Source organism: Perca flavescens, chromosome 14 (genome assembly GCF_004354835.1).
Source record: "Perca flavescens isolate YP-PL-M2 chromosome 14, PFLA_1.0, whole genome shotgun sequence".
Classification (NCBI taxonomy): domain Eukaryota; kingdom Metazoa; phylum Chordata; class Actinopteri; order Perciformes; family Percidae; genus Perca; species Perca flavescens.
The window spans coordinates 7,924,652-7,945,259 of NC_041344.1; the positions used below are offsets into that span (position 1 = coordinate 7,924,652).

Consider the following 20,608-nt stretch of genomic DNA (forward strand, 5'->3'; position numbering starts at 1 on the left):
GCAAACTACAATTTACTCTTTCAACAGGTTTATTAATGTTTGTGTTTTTCTGAAGTTAAGCAAGCTGCTATATATCTGTTTCGAAGATTTTAAGGATTTTTTTATGTTAGAAAAAAAAGTTAAATTATGAGTGTAAATGTGTTTAAAGAGAAGAGTCAAAGCACCTGGTAATTCAAATAACATGGAGAGAGTGAGGCAGACCTTATAATCATGGCTTAATTTCTAAGGCCAAAAGTAAACTTTTTGAAGAAACGATTCGCACATGCAACAATTTTTCTGTGCTGTGCAGGTGTGTTGGAAAATATTAAACTTGAAAAAAACTTGGAAAATCTGCTCTTGCTACATGCATCACCATTTATTGAAAAAATGTACAGGTACATGAAACACAAGGAAATTACAAATAATTTCAGAATTAAGGCAAACCCCTTGAAACTGTAATTCTTAAGTGCTCATAATATGCTTTTTGGCTTTTTCCCTTTCCTTTATTGTGTTATATATCTTTTTTGTGCACATTATAGGTTTACAAAGTGAAAAAGCCCAAAGTTCACTCCAAACTGCTCCAAACAGCTCTATTGTAGTCCAGCCTTTACTTCAGAGACAAACGTGGGTCACTTTGTAACACACGTCATAATGCTCGCCTAGCTGCTAGCATGGCAAGCCCTCATACTCTGCTTCTGACTGGCTAGTAGTCCTTACCTAGCTACTGTTAGGGCACGCCCTCATACTCTGCTTCTGACTGGCTAGTAGTCCTTACCTAGGTACTGTCAGGGCACGCCCTCATACTCTGCTTCTGACTGGCTAGTAGTCCTTACCGAGGTACTGTTAGGGCACGCCCTCATACTCTGCTTCTGACTGGCTAGCAGTCCTTACCTAGCTAGCAGTCCTTACCTCCCAACAAAGATGGAACAGAAGTGAGATGTCTCACTCTAAAACAGAGAGCTCAACACGCAGGGTGAAAAGAGGAGCTGCAGCAATGTGCAGTACAACAAAAATATGGTGTGTTTTTTTTTTATTAAACCATGTAAACCTATTCTGATATAACCTCTATATACAATTATGAGCCTGAGCATAATATGAGCACTTTAAAGAAGACACATCAGAAGCTATTTGACTTTAAAAAACTGGCAAGGGTAAAGTTATCATCATTCAGACACACACACACACACACACACACACACACACACACACACACACACACACACACACACACACACACACACACACACACACACAATTTCAATCAGTCTGTCTGCTGAAGGTTTAATCTGGTTCATCATCAGCTCGAGCTGAAGAACACTTTGATGGTGTTGTTGTAGACTGTGTTGGCCAGCTCGAGCGGGTCCTCTTCCCTCGCTGCTGCCATCACTTCTAGAACTTGTCTGGAACAGACAGATAAGATATTGAACTTATTTTTTTATTTTTATTAAGACTGCTATTAAAATTGTTTGACGGATTGAAAAACGATGTTTGCTCGCTTGCAAACTTGGATGAATTTATCCGACGAGCTCTTCCCTCTGACTTGACGCCGACATTACTCACGTGATGTGACAGGGCTCATTCCTGTCCTTCAGACAGTGACCCGCCTCCCACTTCTTCTTCGTGGGAAATGTAGTTTTTACATATTTGGAGCCTGCATGAGTGTTCTTCACGCCACACCACGGAGCATCTGGGGAAGGAGTGTGACGGTGTCCACGCATAAATAAATCTCAACAGTTTAATAGTCACACTTACAACAGCAACGTGATGCACCAAACATCTTGATTTTCTGTTTACTTCATGTAATGATGAAGCCATAAAACGTGGCATGTTGGATTAGCTTCAATGACATACTGAAGATAATTTCTATTGGTGTAAAACAATAACTCTGAAACTGTGTAACTTGAAAATCAGAAACATTTGGGTTTATGCTACTATATCTACTTTTCTTGAACCTTTCGATGGCCAAACATTTATTTTTTAAATACCTTGTTTTATTACAGTAAATTGGCTGCAACTCACCTGTTTCTATCATGAGTCTCTCAGTGGGGATAGACTTCATGGCTTCAATATTGGCCTCTGTTTTTAAGGAACTGAAAAATAGCAACAACGACAAACAGTATAAGTTGCAGTACTGTTATTATGTACGTTTTTAAAATAAAATAAAAACGGAGTGTAAAAACCTCCTAAAAGCTTCATATTGTCTTCATAAGTCATGTCAAGCTCCTTCATTCCAGGAGATTTTGAAATACAGAATACATTCAAACACTTGCCTTCATTAAAGACTGGGCTGACTGAATTACATGTTTCTCCTCCACATTATCAAAGTTAGCATAACTTTTTTTATATTAATGAACGTCTGTTACATTCAAGCTGTTGCCATATGAGTTGCTACAAAGCTAATTAGCTCTAATTAATCAGCATCAGCATCAGCAATAATCAGCTCCACACAACTCTCTCTGGATTTCTTAGTATGGCTATGTTCAGAAGATTGTGGCGTCCGGTGACTTTCCCGCGCAGAAGCTCAAATGAAGATAGTGACCTCTTCTGAAGGGCCAATCCTGTTTTCTTAATCCTCCGTGTCCTCCTTGGCTACTAGCAACTGCGTGGAGGAACGGTGGGGGCGCACATAAGGCTTGTATTACGTGGACGCGCCGACAGTGTTGTTGTCATTACTTAGAATTCCTCATGGGGGCGACAGAAACTACGCACTATAGCTTTAAGCCGCCTACACGTGATCCGCGGTAAAACCGCTCTGCGCTGGCCATTCCATTGTTTTCCAACGGGGAGAGCGGTGCTGCCCAACTATGCGCTGCGCTACACTCGGCATCGCACACACGCTTAGAATTGCCGCCGTGCGCTGCGCTCAAAGTTCAAATTATTTCAACTTTGATCTAGTTGCCGCTTAGCCTGGCTCCGCCCTCTTACGTACTTCCGCTCAATTTTCATTTCCCTTCAGTACTACGTGTGGGTTCGCGGCATAGTCCTGGGTTTTCTCCAGCCAAATCTTTGCCGGTCCAATCAGTGAACAGAGGGAGTGGCTGAGAACGATGACGTTGTGAACGTGCGCTAGAAAGATGCGAGCGAACGCTGACGAATATCCAGAAGTTTAAGCCTAAGCAAGAACAATCTTTGCTGAGTTGTGTTGGTGGCCATGATGTCGTGGCCCTCCTCCCCCACTGGGTTCGGGAAAAGTCTGATTTTCCAGCTTGCTCTGTTAGCGGTGAAGGAGTTGGCTAAGGCTATCGCTAGCGATGCTAATGCTTATAGCCTTGACGGTGTCCCCTCTTGTTGCACATGCGCATGACATAAGTCAAGACCAAACGTTAGCGATTGGTTCTGGCAGATCCAGAGTGGCTCTGGGCAGATCCAATAGTTTTAAACTTCAACAGAGGAAGTTAACACTTGTCAATGGAGAGAGGCCAGACTCTTAGTACTAATGAAATGGATCAGAGTCTTGCCGCTGACCTTTCAAGGCGCAACCATGGGTGCAACCAATTCCAGAGCATTCCTGCGCTGCACTTTGCCTCTCTGCTCTGCCTACTTGCAGTTTTTGCCGCTTATCATGTGTAGGCGGCTTTAGTGTTATTGCACTAGGTATGTAACATCTCTTATAGATATTCTCTGCTCTGTATCGTCGCCCTGAACGGAGTAGGGATGTTTTGTGTCATCAATGATGGACAGAGCTTTCCTGTGTAGAGCTGAAGTTTAAAGGTCCTCTGTGTTGCCTGCCTACCATCCTGGACAGCTTGGTTTTTGTTAATGCTTGTTATAAACCAGACAGACCTAAACCAGACTAAGATAGAAATGGTTTGAAGTCTTAAAAAGTTTCAAGCCAAGAATTTGTTGCAACTTGTGCGGTTGACCAAACGTTCAACACGCGTCATCCTGTCAGTAAGTGGGTCTGATCAAACATTTTGCTCCGTGTTTAGACCCGTCGCGAGTGAAGTTGGAGCGGATGTGTGGCCGAGCCCAGATGTGGTTCATGTCAGGTCAAGTCTTTGGGTGGAGTTGGGAAAACAAAATCCTCTCACCATCCGTTTATCCCAATGTAGAGGTCCAGGCCAATGAGGGAAGCGGCGTCCTCTGCCGTCCCATCAAATGAGTGGACCTGAACGGAAAAGTTACAGGTAATCCGCTGCGTCGGGATTGAACTTCCCATCTGAAACTCTAATGCATTAATTTTATGTGTTCAAGGGGATCGTTTTGATGTTTTAAAGTGTGGTTGTCTGAGCTACTTCTCCATAGTCAGCGTGTTAGCTACAGTAGACGCGCCCAGACAGGAGGACCGACACGGAAGCTAAGCAATGTCCTGCTGTGGACAGGGGCAGCAGCTAAATGTATTTTAGACACCTACAAAATGTATATCTGTTTAAGTGTACGCTACATTTAGAAATTCTTTTACGGCTTTACCTTGCTGTCAGACAGCCCTTTACGACGGGGAACTGAAGCCGTTATTTCCGTTCTCTTCAAAGCCACCAGACTCCTTTGACAAAATCAGTCATTTTACCTCGCAGAACACGGGAGTTGCTGCCCTACTGCTGCCTCCATTGGTTAGTTAGTTTGTTAGTTTTGTTAGTTGCTAACCCTTTGAAACACGAAAGTCACACAATGTGACACACTAACTAACCGATGCAGGCAGCGGTAGAGCAGCAACTCCTGTGTTCTGCGAGGTAAAATTACAGATTTTTGTCAAAGGAGTCTGGTGGTGTTGAAGAGAGCGATATATAACTGCTTCAGATCTGTTTTCATTACTTTCATTTGCCGACTGCCATCTACTGTAGCTAATGCTGCATTACAAGCAACCCGTAACTCGTGTTTTCACAACCTTCTACCCGTGAACGTGCCCTGGAACGGCAGTCTAACCCGTAATTCAGGTCACAATGGTGACCCCATGTTGATGCTGTACAGACGGTGGCGATTAACAATGAGAAATATAAATAATTAGACATAAATAAATAGGCAACGTAAAGTAATTCCACACATTGTAATCAAAACAATACACATAAGATTGTGTACTCCTACAGGTTATGTTTATTAAATGAAGCCCAAAATATGTTGCCGACTAGAAATCGCTAGTATCAGCTAGCGCTAGCTAACATCAGCGTTAGGTAGCCACTAGCTAGTCGTGACTTGAAGTCATAACTTAGGGGCTAAAAATTGTGTCTGACTATGGAGTTCCTCATACAACCACACTTCAAAACTGTCCCTTAAACTCCTTATATGTTTCCCCCCTCAGTTTTTTTTATCATGATAATCACATATGTTGCAAATTATCATTCTAGTGGATTAAGTTTTTTGGTTTTTCAAACGTTAAAGGAAAGTCATCTTGTAATGAATGAAGATAATTAAGATCTGTCTGCAGTGGTAAAATAGTAACACAACTTTACAGGAGAACGCATTTGACTGCAACATGTGTCTATTAAATGCATCGCCTCCTGTAAAAAAAACTGAGATGTAAAATCTTGGAAAAGAAAAGAAATGTCAGTAACATAGCAAAAAAGCAGCGTTGCGGTTTGGTTCCCTGTTAAGTGTATTACTTTCTTTGAAACTGTTCTCATCAGAGAACAGTTTACAGTGTGTATACTTGAGAGTAATAGTATAAAGCAGGGATCTTCAACAGGGGGTCTGGGTCCCCCCACGTCCAAATTATTGTTCATTTTTGTGTTGTGTTGTTATGTTTTTTTCAAAAATTAAAAAGTCTTAACATGAATCTAACATATTTTCAGCAATTATAACTCCCCTCTGATGATTTATTACTGGCCCATAGGTAAGGTAGTCACTAAGGTAGCCATCCACAGATACAGTTCATCCTAAGGACTCACTGTGCCACATGTATGTTTAACATTAAAACATGATTTATAAAATCATGCCAACAAATATTAGGCTATTTTCATAGCTTAGGATTCTATGCAAAAAAGGTATGTATAAAGGCTTTAGGCCACCCTACACGTTATTGTAGGCCCAGTTTATTAGGCAACTTCATTTTCTACAATATATGTAGTAGGGGGTCCCTGCTCTCTCTCTCTCCATCTCAGTTAAGGGGTCATTGGCTTAAAAACATTGAAGACCCCTGGTATAAAGTATAAAGCAGATGTCCTCACCACTCCTCCAACACATCGCTCTCGATTTCTCCTCATGATGTCTGTCAAAGCAAAGACAAAGAAACCGTCAAAAGCTTTGCATACAGAGTCGCTCTCGTGAAACCAGACTAGTTCCTGGGTGCACGGACCTACCGATGAACTCCTGATGGGAGTTTCTGCAGTGGAGGAACATGGGCAGCTTGGTCTCCTCTGCCAGGTCAAACTGCTTCTCAAAGTATCTGTCACAGACCAGAAAGACCAAAGACTGTTTCAGGACTCTACCTCCTGTCATAGTTGTGATGTATGGACGAAAGCAGCAGCGATGCATATGTTATGTATTTATTTCCAACTAGGGCTAAAACAGTTTGCTGAATAATCGAATAGTGGATCAACAAAAATGAGAGATGACAATCTCTCAACAATAATAATAATAATAATAATGTATTCTTTATTAAAGCTTTAGTGCGTAACATTTTGATAAATAATGAACGTCTGTTACATTCAAGCCTCTATCAGGTTTTTAATCCTCCGTGTCCTCCTTGGCTACTAGCAACTGTGTGGAGGGGGGGTGGGGGGGTGCACGGTCGTAAGGCTTGTATCATGTGGGCGCGCCGACAGTTTTGTTGTCATTACTTAAAATTCCTCATGGGGGCGACAGAAACTACGCACTATAGCTTTAATCCTGCAAGGGAAATTACAATGTTTTCACTCTACACACACTACACACAGGCCTGAAATACACACACACACACACACACACACATGCTCAGTAAATATATACATGCACAAATGGAGAGATGTCAGAGTGAGGGGGCTGCAGCTGTCGATGGACAGGCACCCCGAGCAGTTGGGGGTTCAGTGCCTTGGTCAAGAGCACCTTGGAAGTCCCCAGGTGGTGAACTGGCAAGGTTACGTCAATTATCAAACAAAAAAATGTCAAATCCAACGGTTTTCTATTTTTGTAAGTTGGTCTGACACAATAAGACATTTGACACCTTCAAATGCCTGTGGGCTTTTGTTTTTGACAATCAAATAAAATCAAAAAACTTCTCTAGGCCTCTAAAGGTAAAGGTACATTTTAGAAGGTCAAAAGCCAACATGCAGCCAATTAGAGCAGCTTTTAATGCTCAATGAAGACAAATAAACGTACTTGAGTTGAGTCTCTTTCGGGCAAAATTCCAACCTGTCGAAATCTGGAACAAGTAGAAAAACACACGGTACAGTATCAACATGTCATTTAACAATGGAAATACTTATTACTGCGTACTAAATACCTTATGATATTATATGTATACATATTTATACTGGCATAGTAGTATAGAAGCAAAGAATCATAAGTGACTCATTTCTTGTGGATACAAATTGAAATTGTTTCTGTTTTCATCACTATCGTTTTTCTTTACTACTGCACAAATGCAACACAGTTGCCCGCGCTCACCGAGTCCGCACTCTCCGATGGCCACCACCTTTCCTCTGTGTGCTGCAGCCAGCTCCCTCAGCCCGGAGAAGTACTCGGATTCTCCGTTCTGCTCAAACTCACTGCAGCGGGTGGGATGGCAGCCGACCGTGCAGTAGAACTCATCTGTAATGGTTGAATATGAAGGTATAAAGTAGGGCTGGGCAATATATCGATTACATCGACATCGATATATGACACTAGACATCGTCTTAGAATTCGGATAACGTGATACGGCAATATGACATAAGTGTTGTCTTTTCCTGGTTTTAAAGGCTGCGTTACAGTAGAGTGATATCATTTTCTGAATGTACCAGACTGTTGTAGCTGTTCTATTTGCTTTTACCCACTTAGTCAGTATACCCACGGTACTGGTGATTATTTCTCAAAACTCTCATTGGGTTAATATTTTGTGAAAGCACAAATTGTCAACCCTACAATATCGACATTGATGTATTTGTTGAAAAATATCGTAATATTTGATTTTCTCCATATTGCCCAGCTCTAGTTTAAAAGGTCCAGCATAGAGCAAAGCATTCGGCTGATTGTGCTCATGAAGAAATGGACTTATGGATGTTTTAGTAAAGACCTCATGAATTCACATTTTAGCTTGTGCCTCCGGCTCTGCAATACAATCATAAAAAGGCCCATGGACGCTGAGAATTTGGTCACTTTTTGTTGTTGTAGTTGTTATAGATACCTCTGGTCTGGGCTAGTTTCAAGGCCTCTTTGCTGTCTTCAAGGTTTCCTCCAGTGATCATAAACTGAAACAAAGCCACAGGTATTACATTACTTTTGAGCAGAGCCACACAGAATCTGCGGATGCAAATTTTTTGCAGAAATTTTCGGCGATTTTAAACAAATTGAAAAAATAATATTCAGATTGTTGACACATCTCAGCCAGAAAAAACAGTCTGCTAAATTCAGCAGATTTTCATTCTAGATCAACGCTAAAAAAAACTGTTAAAAATAAATCTGCAGATTCCATATGGGTTATTACTTATAAGACAACATTTTAAAATTTGCAATGGCTTTTCAGTGTTCAATTACAAGACCCGATTCACCAAAGTTATAACAATTCATGCCGAGGGGAACATGAAGGTCTGCACCAAATTTCCTTCCAGTCCATTTAATGGTTGTTGAAACATTTTACTCAAAAACACAAATAGAAGCCTCATGGTGGCGCTAGAGGAAAAGTCAGAGGATCACCAAAGTCATTATGATACATCCTCTAGGGACCATGAATGTCTGTACCAAATTTCATCGCAATCCATCCAATAGTTGTTGAAATATTTCAGTCTGGGCCAACATTTCAATCCCCAAAAAAATGTTGATTGTGAGGCTCCAACTCGAATGAATTTATATTAAAGTGATGGGACACTTACCTTTTCGACTCCTGTTTTGAGAGCTCGGTCAATGATCTGATTGAAGTCATCTGTCGGAAAAAGAATACAGAATACAGCATAGAAAGTCGGCTTAGAAATATATGAAAAATATTGGATGGGATAAAACAACACAATGTAACTCTGCTAAATAAAACATCACATTCATTATTAGTTTCACTTGTTTACATTTGAAACAAATTGTATGTCCTATACAATACACATGTTCTATAGCATGGTCTTGGGGGGAATTGTGGGGTCCCTGTAAATTATAGGGTGTGGTCCAGACCAGTGATCATCAACAGGGGGTCCTCAGAGTTAATGCAGGGGCGGCCTCCAAATTATTTTTAATTTTTTAAAGTTTTTTCCTGGCCTATAAGTAAGGTAGTCACTAAGGCCATCCACAGATACAGTTAATCCTAAAGATTCCCTGTGTCACATAATATTAAAACATGATTTATAAAATCATTCCAACATCTATTAGGCTATTTGAATAGCTTAGTATTCTATGCAAAAAAAAGGTATGTATAAAGGCTTTAGGGGACCCTACACGTTATGTTGGCCCAGTTTAATATGCAACTTTCCGGAGTCTGAAACTCAAGTAACAGCATGTATCTCAGCCTGTTTGACTGACATTTCTTCTTGGATGTCCACACACCATCTTTTTTCCCACGGCACATCCAGGCATACGGTTATAAAACACAAAGTGACCAATCACAGCAGAGGAGCAAAAGGTTTAACCCTCGGGTCTGTCATTTACGCGCACGGCTTTTCTTATCACAGCTACGCAGATGACACCCAACTAATTATTTCCTTTCCAGAGTCTGAAACTCAAGTAGAAGCACATATCTCGACCTGTCTGACTGACATTTCTTCTTGGATGTCCGCACACCATCTGAAACTCAACCTCGACAAGACTGAGCTCCTTTTCCTTCTAGGGAAAGGCTCTCATACCCAAGACCTGACTATAACAATTGACAACTCTGTGGTAGTCCCCACCCAGACTGCTAGAAAACCTGGGTGTGACACTTGAACCCAACTCTCCTTCACTGCCAACATTGTTGCAACCACCCGATCGTGTAGCTACATGCTGCATAACATCAGAAGGATACGTCCCCTTCTAAAGCAGAAGGCGGATCAGGTTCTGATTCAGGCTCTAGTCATCTCACGTCTAGACTACTGCAACTCCCTCCTGATTGGCCTGCCTGCATGTGCCGTCCGACCCCTGCAGCTCATTCAGAACGCAGCAGCTCGACTTGTCTTCAACCTCCCCAAGATCTCTCACACTACACCGCTCCTCCGCTCTCTTCACTGGTTACCAGTTGCAGCCCGCATCCGCTTCAAGACACTAGTACTTACATACAGGGCCACGAACGGATCAGCCCCCAACTTACATCCAGGACATGGTCAAACCATAAACCCCAACCAGCCCACTCCGCTCTACATCAGCCGACCTGTTTGCTGCCCCCTCACAGCGAGGGACAACTAATCACTCAACGAAATCCCGACTGTTCTCTGTCCTGGCTCCTAAATGGTGGAATGAGCTCCCTACTAACATCAGGAGGGCCGAAAGTCCACGCATCTTCTGCCAAAGGCTAAAAACACATCTCTTCCGACTACACCTTGGATAAACATGAAAAGAATTATATATATTGAAGCTGCACTTTCATATGGCTCTTTGTAGTTTTGCTTATTTAAAGCTAATGTACTTGCACATACTACTTGTTGTCTGGAGTTTGCACCTTCAAGGTTGAAAGCCTTTAGACGTAGACTGTACTGGAGCAGGGACCCTCTACTGAGTAGTCTCTCTTTCAGTTAAGGGGTCCTTGGCTTAAAAAAACATTTATGACCCTTGGTCTAGACCTACTCTATCTGTAAAGTGTCCTGAGATAACGTTTGTTATGATTTGACATAGGGCTGCACGATGTATTGTTTTTTTATCACAATATCAACTTGCGCAATAAACATATCGCAAAAGGCTGCGCACATTTCGCAAATGATTTTTTTGTGTCAGCTGATGAAGAGAATCTCAGTAGAAAATTACATTTTAAAATGTAACTGTCATTGTTTTTCCCGTGCTGCTTTTCAATGATCAATAACATAATGTTGGAAATATTTTCTTTCATTTGCTTTATATTTCAACGTGTTGCATTTTAGCAGAATACTGAAAGCAGCAGAAAGGCAGAACTGAGTACACTTTAATATATATGTTTATTTATCGCGAGCAATGTCGTTACTGGGATATTCAACAGCATTATCGCATATTTTCATCATATCGTGCAGCCCTAATATGACACTATAATTAAAATTGAATTGAACAGCCCATAAGTCAAGTAACGTGTCCTGAGATGATGTCTGTTATGATTGGACACTATAAATGAAGTTGAATTTAATAGCCCACAAGTCAAAAGGGAATCAGTAGCTCACCGTCGTGTTTCTGCTTCCCTCTGTAGACTCCTCTAAACATGGGATCTGTCAGGTTCACCCCGATATCTGGAGAGGGAGAGGATGGAAGATCTAAACTGCAATATGTCACCAAACATTCGGCTGTGACTCACTGTTGATATGCTGGAACCAATAACATACAGTGCTGCGATACTGGTACCAACATCCTGCCGGGATATCTCATCTTTCCATGCCTAAAACTATGTTGTTGATACAGTGGCGTGAAATAAATACATTCTGAAGTGAATACATGATACAACAATAGTGGTAGGCTACATGATTTAGACTAAATTAATATGGTTGTAATAGGACTGGGCAATATATCGATATTATATCGATATCGTGATATGAGACTAGATACCGTCTTAGATTTTGGATATCGTAATATCGTGATATGACATAAGTGTGGTCTTTTACTGGTTTTAGAGGCTGCATTACAGTAAAGTGATGTACTTTTCTGAACTTACCAGACTGTTCTAGCTGTTCTATTATTTGCCTTTTTCCCACTTAGACATTATGTCCACATTACTGATGGTTATTTATCTAAAATCTAAGTGTGAAGATATTTTGTTAAAGCACCAATTGTCAACCCTAGAATATCACCGCAATATTGATATCGAGGTATGTGGTCAAAAATATCATGATATCTGATTTTCTCCCTATTGCTCAGCCCTAGGTTGTAAGAACAACAACTGCTTTTATTTGGGGTGCAACTAATGCCTTTTTCCCATTATTGATTAGTCTAAAGATGAGGTGTACAACAAATCAGAAAATAGTAAAAAAAAACAAAAAACACAAGGTGATGTAATCAAATCGCTTGTTTCCTTTTAAAACCTTAAAATACTTAGTTCACTATCAAATAAGACAACTAATATTATTTTCATTATAAATTCATGTGTCAGTGTTTTCATTAGAACCTAAGGTGACCCCTTCAAAATGCTTGCATTGTCTGACAGTCAATAACTACATTTAGGCTACTGCCCGGTAACTTGTGAATTAATTCATAATAATACTTAATAATAATAATTAATACTTTATTAATCCCGCAAGGGAAATTACAATGTTTTCACTCGGTTATTATTATTATTATTATACACATTACACACAGGCTTGAATTACACACACATGCTCAGTACCTGGCACTAATGGAGAGATGTCTGAGTGAGGGGGCTGCCCATGGACAGGCACCCCGAGCAGTTGGGGGGGTTCAGTGCCTTCCTCAAGAGCAACTTGGCAGTGCCCAGGAGGTGAACTGGCACCTCTCCAGCTACCAGTCCACCACCATACTTTGATTGATACATAATAATACGTCATAATTTACTTGTGGTATAATTCATAAACATTCTGTAACTGTATGTAGTGGAGTAAAAAGCACAGTATGTGCATCTGAGATGTAGTGGAGTAGAAGAGAAGTACAAAGAAAATGGAAATATAGCTGTGAACGGCTATGAACCGAAAACAGACCATCTGACATTTCTCTGTGACTGCTATGTTGTCATTTTTAGCAGCGCTAACTCAAACTAGCTCGCATGCTAACTGAAAACATGCAGGCTTGTCTGTTTGCAGCAAACACCAGCATGCAGTGACACCGACACACTCAAAGTCTTCTGTCGTCTCTTTATGTTTTATCAATCTAACCATTCAACACAAGTGTCTTACCAATGAATTTGTGCTGAGCCATGGTTGTAAGAGCAATACTTCTGAAAAGAACCACACATGCAGCTCTCACCAATCCCATAATGCCGCAATACCGTAAGTAACATAGAAAAGAGAAGCCACATTACTGGCATAGCTAGACATTCGGTTACTTTGGTTTACTCTAATCATTTCAAATTCGTCCCTGCAGTTCAAGAAAAGCGATCGTGCAAACAGAAATACACGTAAACGATTCTTTACACAACTAAGAAACAGACCAAACAAGCGACGAGACACAAAATACATTTGCGCATTTTAGAGGTAATTACGGTCATAACGTCCACACGCCACAAAGTCCCAGAATCCTGCGCGCCGCTCGCCGAGAAGGTGACAGGGGACGGTGAAAATGGCCACTGCCTATCTCACTCACCACCAAAAAGTGTTGCGACTTTACAAGAAATCGCTGAGACACCTCGAGTCATGGTGCATCTTTAGGTAAGATGAGCTTGTTTAAGCTCTGCGGTGAAAAGTGAATAATGCAGAACGTCGCTGCTGTCCTCGGGTCTGTCTGCTCTGCTCCTAAGCTAACAGCTAAGCTAACTGCTAGCCAGGTCACTCATTACTTAGCTAGCTAAGCTAAGTCGGTCAGTCCCACTGCAAAATACCAATCCTCGTCAGCTCATCAACCTTTCATTAAACCACTCATATATTCCCTGAAGCTGTCCTGCTAATTTAAAACAGTATATTGTTTGAAGCTAAGGTAATTTACACGTTTACGGGGCGCTAGCTAGCGTCGAAATCAGTGAATAGTCGAGGTATAGCAATACTTATAAACTTGACTCTCAGTCTAATGACAGCCTAATACATGGTAATGTAGCTATATAACCAGAAATCTTCATACATAATATTAATTAAGCTCGTTTAAAGGATAGGTAATCATTTGTTTTTTAACTGGTATGTGTGTTTTTGCTGTGTTCTATTTATGTTTTTTGTTATTTTTAATTGTCCACCACTTTGGTCGACTGTTGTTTTTAAAATGTGCTTTATACATAAATTCAGTTGTACCTCTGTTCCCTATGATGAACTGAATAATGTGAAGTTTGTTGCTGTTCAGGCTTAGGAATAGTAAAGAAGTAGTAGTAGTAATAGAGATTTAATAAAGTAATTCACTCTAGACGTTATAGGGATTTGTTTTACATATGATTTTACATTTCTTCTGCTGACATACAAACTTATGCTGGTCAACCATTGTGAATATTGTTATTGGATAATAAAGTTATTGGTTTAAAAAATAAAAACTCCATAACTGGCATATCATACATGAGTTATAAACAATTTTACATTGTTTATGTCAACCATCTCATTTGTTACAGTGCAAGCTATGGCTGAAACCAACTGTAGTGGTTTTCTCAAGAGAAAGACATTCTGTTTGTTAGCCCAGATGATAAGCACACGTAATGTTTTTGTCCATGTCAAGTTTACACTGAATCTACACTGTCCTCCGTACTACATGTCTTACAGTTTGTAGCTGCAAAGATGAATCGATTAGTTGATTAGTTGTCAACTATTAAAAATAATTGCCAACTATATTGATTAGACTGATCACATGAAGTGGTATATGTATGACACGCCAATTCGTATGCCATTTTTGCGTGTTATCAAGACGCATAGTTGCTTTTTAGCGTGTTTATCAACGCAATCCGCCCGTCATTGTCATTGACCTACATTACGAGTGAATTTTTGCCGTAGCGGCACATGACTTTCACCCAGGAGAGCCGGGATCGCACTCGTGATAATCATTGATGAAATCATTTAATTGGTTTGAGTCATTTTTTTTAAAAAAAAAAAAAAGTCAGGATCTTTTTTTTTTTTTTTTTTTTCATTTTTATTTGTTAGGGACCATGTACAATTTTTAACATAAATGTCATTTGATGCAATGTACCAGAGTTAGCCTTAGGCTACTTTACATCTGCAGTCCCTAGGCAGGCCACAATTTAAATCCAGCCGTAAAAACATGACCTCATCTAACAAAACAACAAGACCGATCACAAATCCTACATCAATATAATGCACAGTGTGTGTGACACACACACACACACACACACACACACACACACACACACACGCACACCTGTTCAGCACCATGTGGTGCTGTTGATTCTGATTCCAGCTTCTTAAATGTCAATATGTTCTTGTTTCTTCTCTCCTCTGTGACAATAAACTGAATATTTTTGAGTTGTGGACAAAACAAGACCTTTGAGTACGTCGTCTTGGACACTGGACCGTAGGGCTGGGCAATATATCAATATTATATCGATATCTTGATTTGAGACTAGATACCGTCTTAGATTTTGGATATCGAAATATGATATGACATAAGTGTTGTCTTTTCCTGGTTTTAAAGGCTGCATTACAGTAAAGTGATGTACTTTTCTGAACTTGCCAGACTGTTCTAGCTGTTCTATTATTTGCCTTTTTCCCACTTAGACATTATGTCCACATTAATGATGATTATTTATCTGAAATCTAAATGTGAAGATATTTTGTGTCAGCACCAATTGTCAACCCTAGAATATCGCCGAAATATCGATATTGAAGTATTTGGTCAAGAATATCGTGATATCTGACTTTCTCCCTATTGCCCAGCCCTACTGGACCGCATTTTTCACCATTTTCTAACATTTTACAGCCCAAACAACTAATCGATTAATGGAGAAAATGATCACCAGATTAATCCACGATGAATATAATCATTAGTTGCAGCCCTGTTACAGTTACTAGATCCGGATTCAAGCTATTTAACTGTTGTTGTTTTCCTCATCACAGAGACAAATATCGGTTCTACGCCTGCATGCTGCGGGCTCGCTTCGATGAGAACAAGGACGAGAAGGACATGGTGAAGGCCACCAAGATGCTGAAGGCGGGGGAGGAGGAGTTCTGGTCCAACCAGCACCCCCAGCCCTACATCTTCCCCGACTCTCCTGGAGGAACGTCCTACGAGAGATACGAGTGCTACAAGGTGAGGCTTCATGTGCTTCATCTGGACAGTGACCATGAAATCATTCCATACACAATATATATTTCTTAGTAGAGCCCGACCGATATATCGGCAGGCCGACATTAGGCATTTTCCAAACTATCGGTATCGACATTTATAATGGCCGATAAATGATTTTTTTATTTTTATTTTTTATATTCATTTATCAGAATCATTTATAATGACAAATAAATGATTCTGCTAAATGAATATTTAAAAAATAAAATAAAAACGGACAAAACACCCTTCAACCATGTTCTGAGTGTTGGCGTTGCATAGCTTGTCCACCAGACGGCGCTCTACAACCTCCCTGTTGGCAACACTCTGATTTTTTTTGTTTTTATTGTCTTTTTGTTCAAAGGACTTTAAGTTTCATAGCTTAAGTTTGTATTTTTATACATTTTATTTATCAGAAGTTTATTTTTAAACTGCATTATCATTATTTTAGGGAGGACTCATAAATAACTACAAATAACTAATGTTAGGGAAATCTTTTTCTTTCTTTTTTTACGCGTTTCTGGATTATTTTTTCGGCCAATATATCGGAATGTCAGATTTTTTAAATCACCAAATATTTGTATCGATATTGGCCTTAAAAATCCATTATCGGTCGGGCTCTATTTCTTAGTTATTATCTCTCTTACAATTCTAAGAAAAAAACGTTATAGCTCTGTAGTCTTTCCACAATGTATATAAATATATTATTCAATATTATTTTCCCCACAATTTGTGACACAAAATGATTTAAAAGCAAACTTATGGTTTGAGACCTTTTCTTTACCAGAAAACCAAACAAATGATGTGGCTTTATATGACTAGAATACATTTGCAAGTTGTTTCTTTTTTTTTTTTTTTTTTAAATTGCAGTGGTTTCTTTGTGTTCAAATACCACCTACTAATATTTTTTTGTAACATAAAGTTGAGCAATGTATCGATCAAACTATGAATCAAAAATGTGACCGATTATCGACATGCAGGACTGCATGAAGTGTGAGAAAGTGTGTTGCCCTGCCTGTCAAATTGCTCCTGCCCTCTGCTGGAGGTGTAAGGGCAGTGCATCTGGACTGTCTCAACATCTCCCATCACATATTCTGAGACATTCTATCCTCTGATAGATAAAATAAGATTTCAATAAGATTTCACATTGTTTACTGTCAAAGTGTGTGCTTGTTCTTTTGAATTCTCAAAACCTTGTACTTATTTATCAGGTTGCTTATTTTAGATTAGTCTTGCATTGCCAGGGCTATTTCCACAGCGTTAGGAGGGGATTGTTTGCATTTCTTTTAACCAATCACAATCGTCTTGGGGCGGCGCTAAGCTCCGGATGCAGCGATGGTGCCTCTGCTAAAGAGTCTCGGGAAGGAACTTATTTTAGGTGGAATATTTGCACCCAGCAAAAGAAAAAGGCACATACAACATTAAATGAAGTTAACTGTTCACGCAATACAGTAACGAGAGCTATTTCAATTAGCTGATACATGGTTAAACATAATTTGCTCTTACCAGTGTATCGCCATGTCTACGTCCACAGCAAACCGCCCAATCGTCCCAGTTAGAGAGGAAATGCCGTCAGCATATCCTTTTGTAAATCCTTACAATCATTCACGGAAAGAACCGAGCAGGCTTGCCCTGTTGCACGAATTTTCTTCAAAATTTGCCAATTTCAGTGTGCAGCTCGCTAGCTCGAAGTTTGTTGTTGTTTCCCGAAGCGAAGGGAGTTTGGGAACAGCAACACACGGAGAGAGAGAGAGCGGAAGGTGAGGGATCAAGTCTGAGATGCCGGATGTCAGGCTCTATCCTGCAAATGTACTGTTGATCTAGATTAGTTTAGCCAATCAGAAACACTTGTATCAATTTATTTGAGGTCAAAAAGATGGGAAATGCTGACAATCCTAATGCGACATGATGAAAAGTCTTGAGCTCTTGTTTTGTTTCCCACAGGTCCCCGAGTGGGCGCTGGACCACTGGCACCCCTCGGAGAAGGCCATGTACCCGGACTACTTCTCCAAGAGAGAGCAGTGGAAGAAACTGAGAATGCAGAGCTGGGACAAAGAGGTGGGCAGTTCAGACGCGTTTTACAGTACATACCATCAGGGCACCGTGTCGCCTCTTCTTTTGTGGGTTAACTCTGATCAAAGAACATGGCTTTAAGACTTAAACAACTCACCATTCACAAGGTGAATTCACAGTACCTGTTACAGTTACCACAAGGCTGCGTGAGACAGTGGTACTAACGTTTTGATTATGACCCCTTAAAACAAATCGTCTATTTGCGACTAGGGCTGCATGATATGAGGAAAATGCCAAATTGCGATTGTTTTTGACTGATGTTGCTATATGATTCACGATATTGGAGGGAATGATGAATTTTTTTGGATCATCATCACTCATTTTCATTGAAACACAAATAAAAAACGTACTGTAGTGTGATTTATTTTTTTTTTTTTTTTTTTAGCAAGAATCCGTACCAAACAAAGATGTTTCTCCTTTAGTCTGTAAGATAGGATTTGTAGGCCCAGGCCCCATGATACTTAATTCAGAATGGTTACACATATTTTGCGCCCCACCCTGCGATTTGGATATTGCACTATTCCATATTGCGATTTCATTACACATTAATTGTGCAGCCCTATTTGCGAGCCCTGGTTACAGGCCGCATGTCTATGAGTTATATATTATAGTTTTTCCTTTATCACCTTTTCAAATTGACTACTTTCAATGTTTCCGAAGATGTAAAAACTATCCAGCGTTTCACAAGAAAAAGGGAAATATCAGAGGGACATGAAAAGACGCCCTTTGGCTCTGAGAAATTGCGATTGAACCTTTTCACTATGCTCTCATTTGATGGTGAAAAAAACTGTTGCCGCCCCTTTTTGTGAACGTTTGTGCCCCCCCGTCTGGTTTCAGGTCGCCCAGCTGCAGGCCGAGACTCAACCCGGCGGCCCCAAGACCGAAGCCCTCCCTCCAGCCCGCAAGGAGGGAGACCTCCCCCCTCTGTGGTGGCAGTACGTCACCCGCCCCAGGGAGCGCCCCACATAAACAACCTCCACCTCCCGGGGGTCGGTCACCCCCCCACCCTCAGCCTGAGAGGAAACAACAGCAGAAGCAGCACGAAGGCTGGCTGACCTCTTCATGAATTACCACCTGTCTGTAAAGAATCAGTCAATCATTCACCTGTGCAGGTTGCGTGGCTGAGAAATCAACCTGCCTGAATTCACACGGATCCTTTTAGTAGTCAGTTTAAGGAGGTTGGTGACTTTGAAAAGTCCTGTACATGTTTCAAATAATACCTGTAACTGTTCCGATAAATAAATATATGATGTAAATTGTCTTTGTGTGTTGTGTGTAATGACACATTACATGCTGTAAAGGGGGTCAGCCCTATGTTCCCACATTTCCCAAGAATGTTTTTTTCACTGAAAATTAGGCCCCTATGTTCCCACATTTTTTGGAAATTTTTCAAAATTAGGTTCCTACATTTCCTTTCAATTTAAGCCCTATCCTCCTACAACATTTTTTAGGGTTAGGGGGACAATATCTGATACAAATTTATGAAAAAGGAAATGTGGGAACATTGGGAAGTCCTTCCAGAAAAATGTTTTTTTGTGATTGTTGCAGGCGAAAATCCTTGATAATGCGGCACGTTTTCTTAAAAAATGTGATGGAATATGCCGGATATTTATGCAATTTTATGCAATGAAATTGCGGGAACTTGCAAAAACTGCAGTTTGATGGAAAAGAGAAAGTGATTTCCCCCAACTTTTCGATGATGTTCACGTCGCGTAATTACATCGTTTCATAACATTCCCATGGCATCAGGGGAAAATGGCTGCTCTTGTGTGAAGTAAACGCAACATTTTAACTTTCTGCTAAAATGTGACTTTTTTGCAATGAAAATGTGGGGATTATGAAATTGTGCAAGCCCTGCATATTTTTCTTCTTGAGATACGTTGACATTGAGTATTTTTTTTTATTTGTTTAATTCCATGTGGGCCTGCAGATGAGGTAAAGCATGAAAGTTATCCACCTGGGAAAGTTCAGAGTTTCACTTTAATTTGGTCAGTCGTACCAACAAACATCTCCTGCATTCATACACGTGTTTATAGATCTTCTCATCTATCTCTGCAAGAAAGCAGCTTTTTGGGTATTACTGGGGAAAAAAACAGCGCTTTAAATAATAATAATTTCCCTTATCGCTGCATACAAGCCACCAATAAGAATGATGGAAGTGAAATATGCCCCGTCCTGACAACAAAGCTAACGAGAGAAAGGAAGATGTCAATCAAGCAGTGCTGCTTCTTAAACTCTTCCTCAATAATAGGTTAACTTCTGATCTGATATAAAAAAAAAAAAAGTATTTGCCCCCAAAAACTCAGAACCAACAATGTAGCAGTCGTCTCGGTACTTTTTGACTTCCTGTCTGTGGCTCTCATCCCCGAGCCCATTGAATGGAAGGTGTAACTCTTTAGAAAATGCCTTTTATTTTTTTTATTTTTTTTTTTAAGGACAACTCCGGCGCAAAATGAACCTAGGGGTTAAAAGCATGCGTACCGAGTGGACAGTTCTCTGGCATATGTTTTCATGCTAATCGAAT

The 20,608-nt window shown here is 40.3% G+C and overlaps 2 protein-coding genes across 2 annotated transcripts; one reads left to right on the forward strand and one right to left on the reverse strand.

Annotated features, from left to right (window-relative positions):
- Positions 1–1,016: 1,016 nt before the first annotated feature.
- Positions 1,017–13,216, reverse strand: tatdn1 (TatD DNase domain containing 1). Its single transcript, XM_028597827.1, has 12 exons — positions 13,002–13,216; positions 11,325–11,390; positions 8,901–8,950; positions 8,216–8,279; positions 7,498–7,641; positions 7,210–7,252; positions 6,213–6,298; positions 6,081–6,121; positions 4,011–4,087; positions 1,999–2,069; positions 1,540–1,666; positions 1,017–1,379 (listed from the first exon to the last, which is right to left on the reverse strand). Exons 1-12 carry the CDS (start codon positions 13,078–13,080, stop codon positions 1,277–1,279), a joined length of 951 nt encoding a protein of 316 aa, XP_028453628.1. The 5' UTR covers positions 13,081–13,216; the 3' UTR covers positions 1,017–1,276.
- A 110-nt stretch (positions 13,217–13,326) lies between these two features.
- ndufb9 (NADH:ubiquinone oxidoreductase subunit B9) lies at positions 13,327–19,344 on the forward strand. Its single transcript, XM_028597848.1, has 4 exons — positions 13,327–13,472; positions 15,804–15,996; positions 17,956–18,069; positions 18,922–19,344. The coding sequence occupies exons 1-4, from the start codon at positions 13,384–13,386 to the stop codon at positions 19,051–19,053; spliced, it is 528 nt and encodes a 175-aa protein (XP_028453649.1). The 5' UTR covers positions 13,327–13,383; the 3' UTR covers positions 19,054–19,344.
- Positions 19,345–20,608: the final 1,264 nt, after the last annotated feature.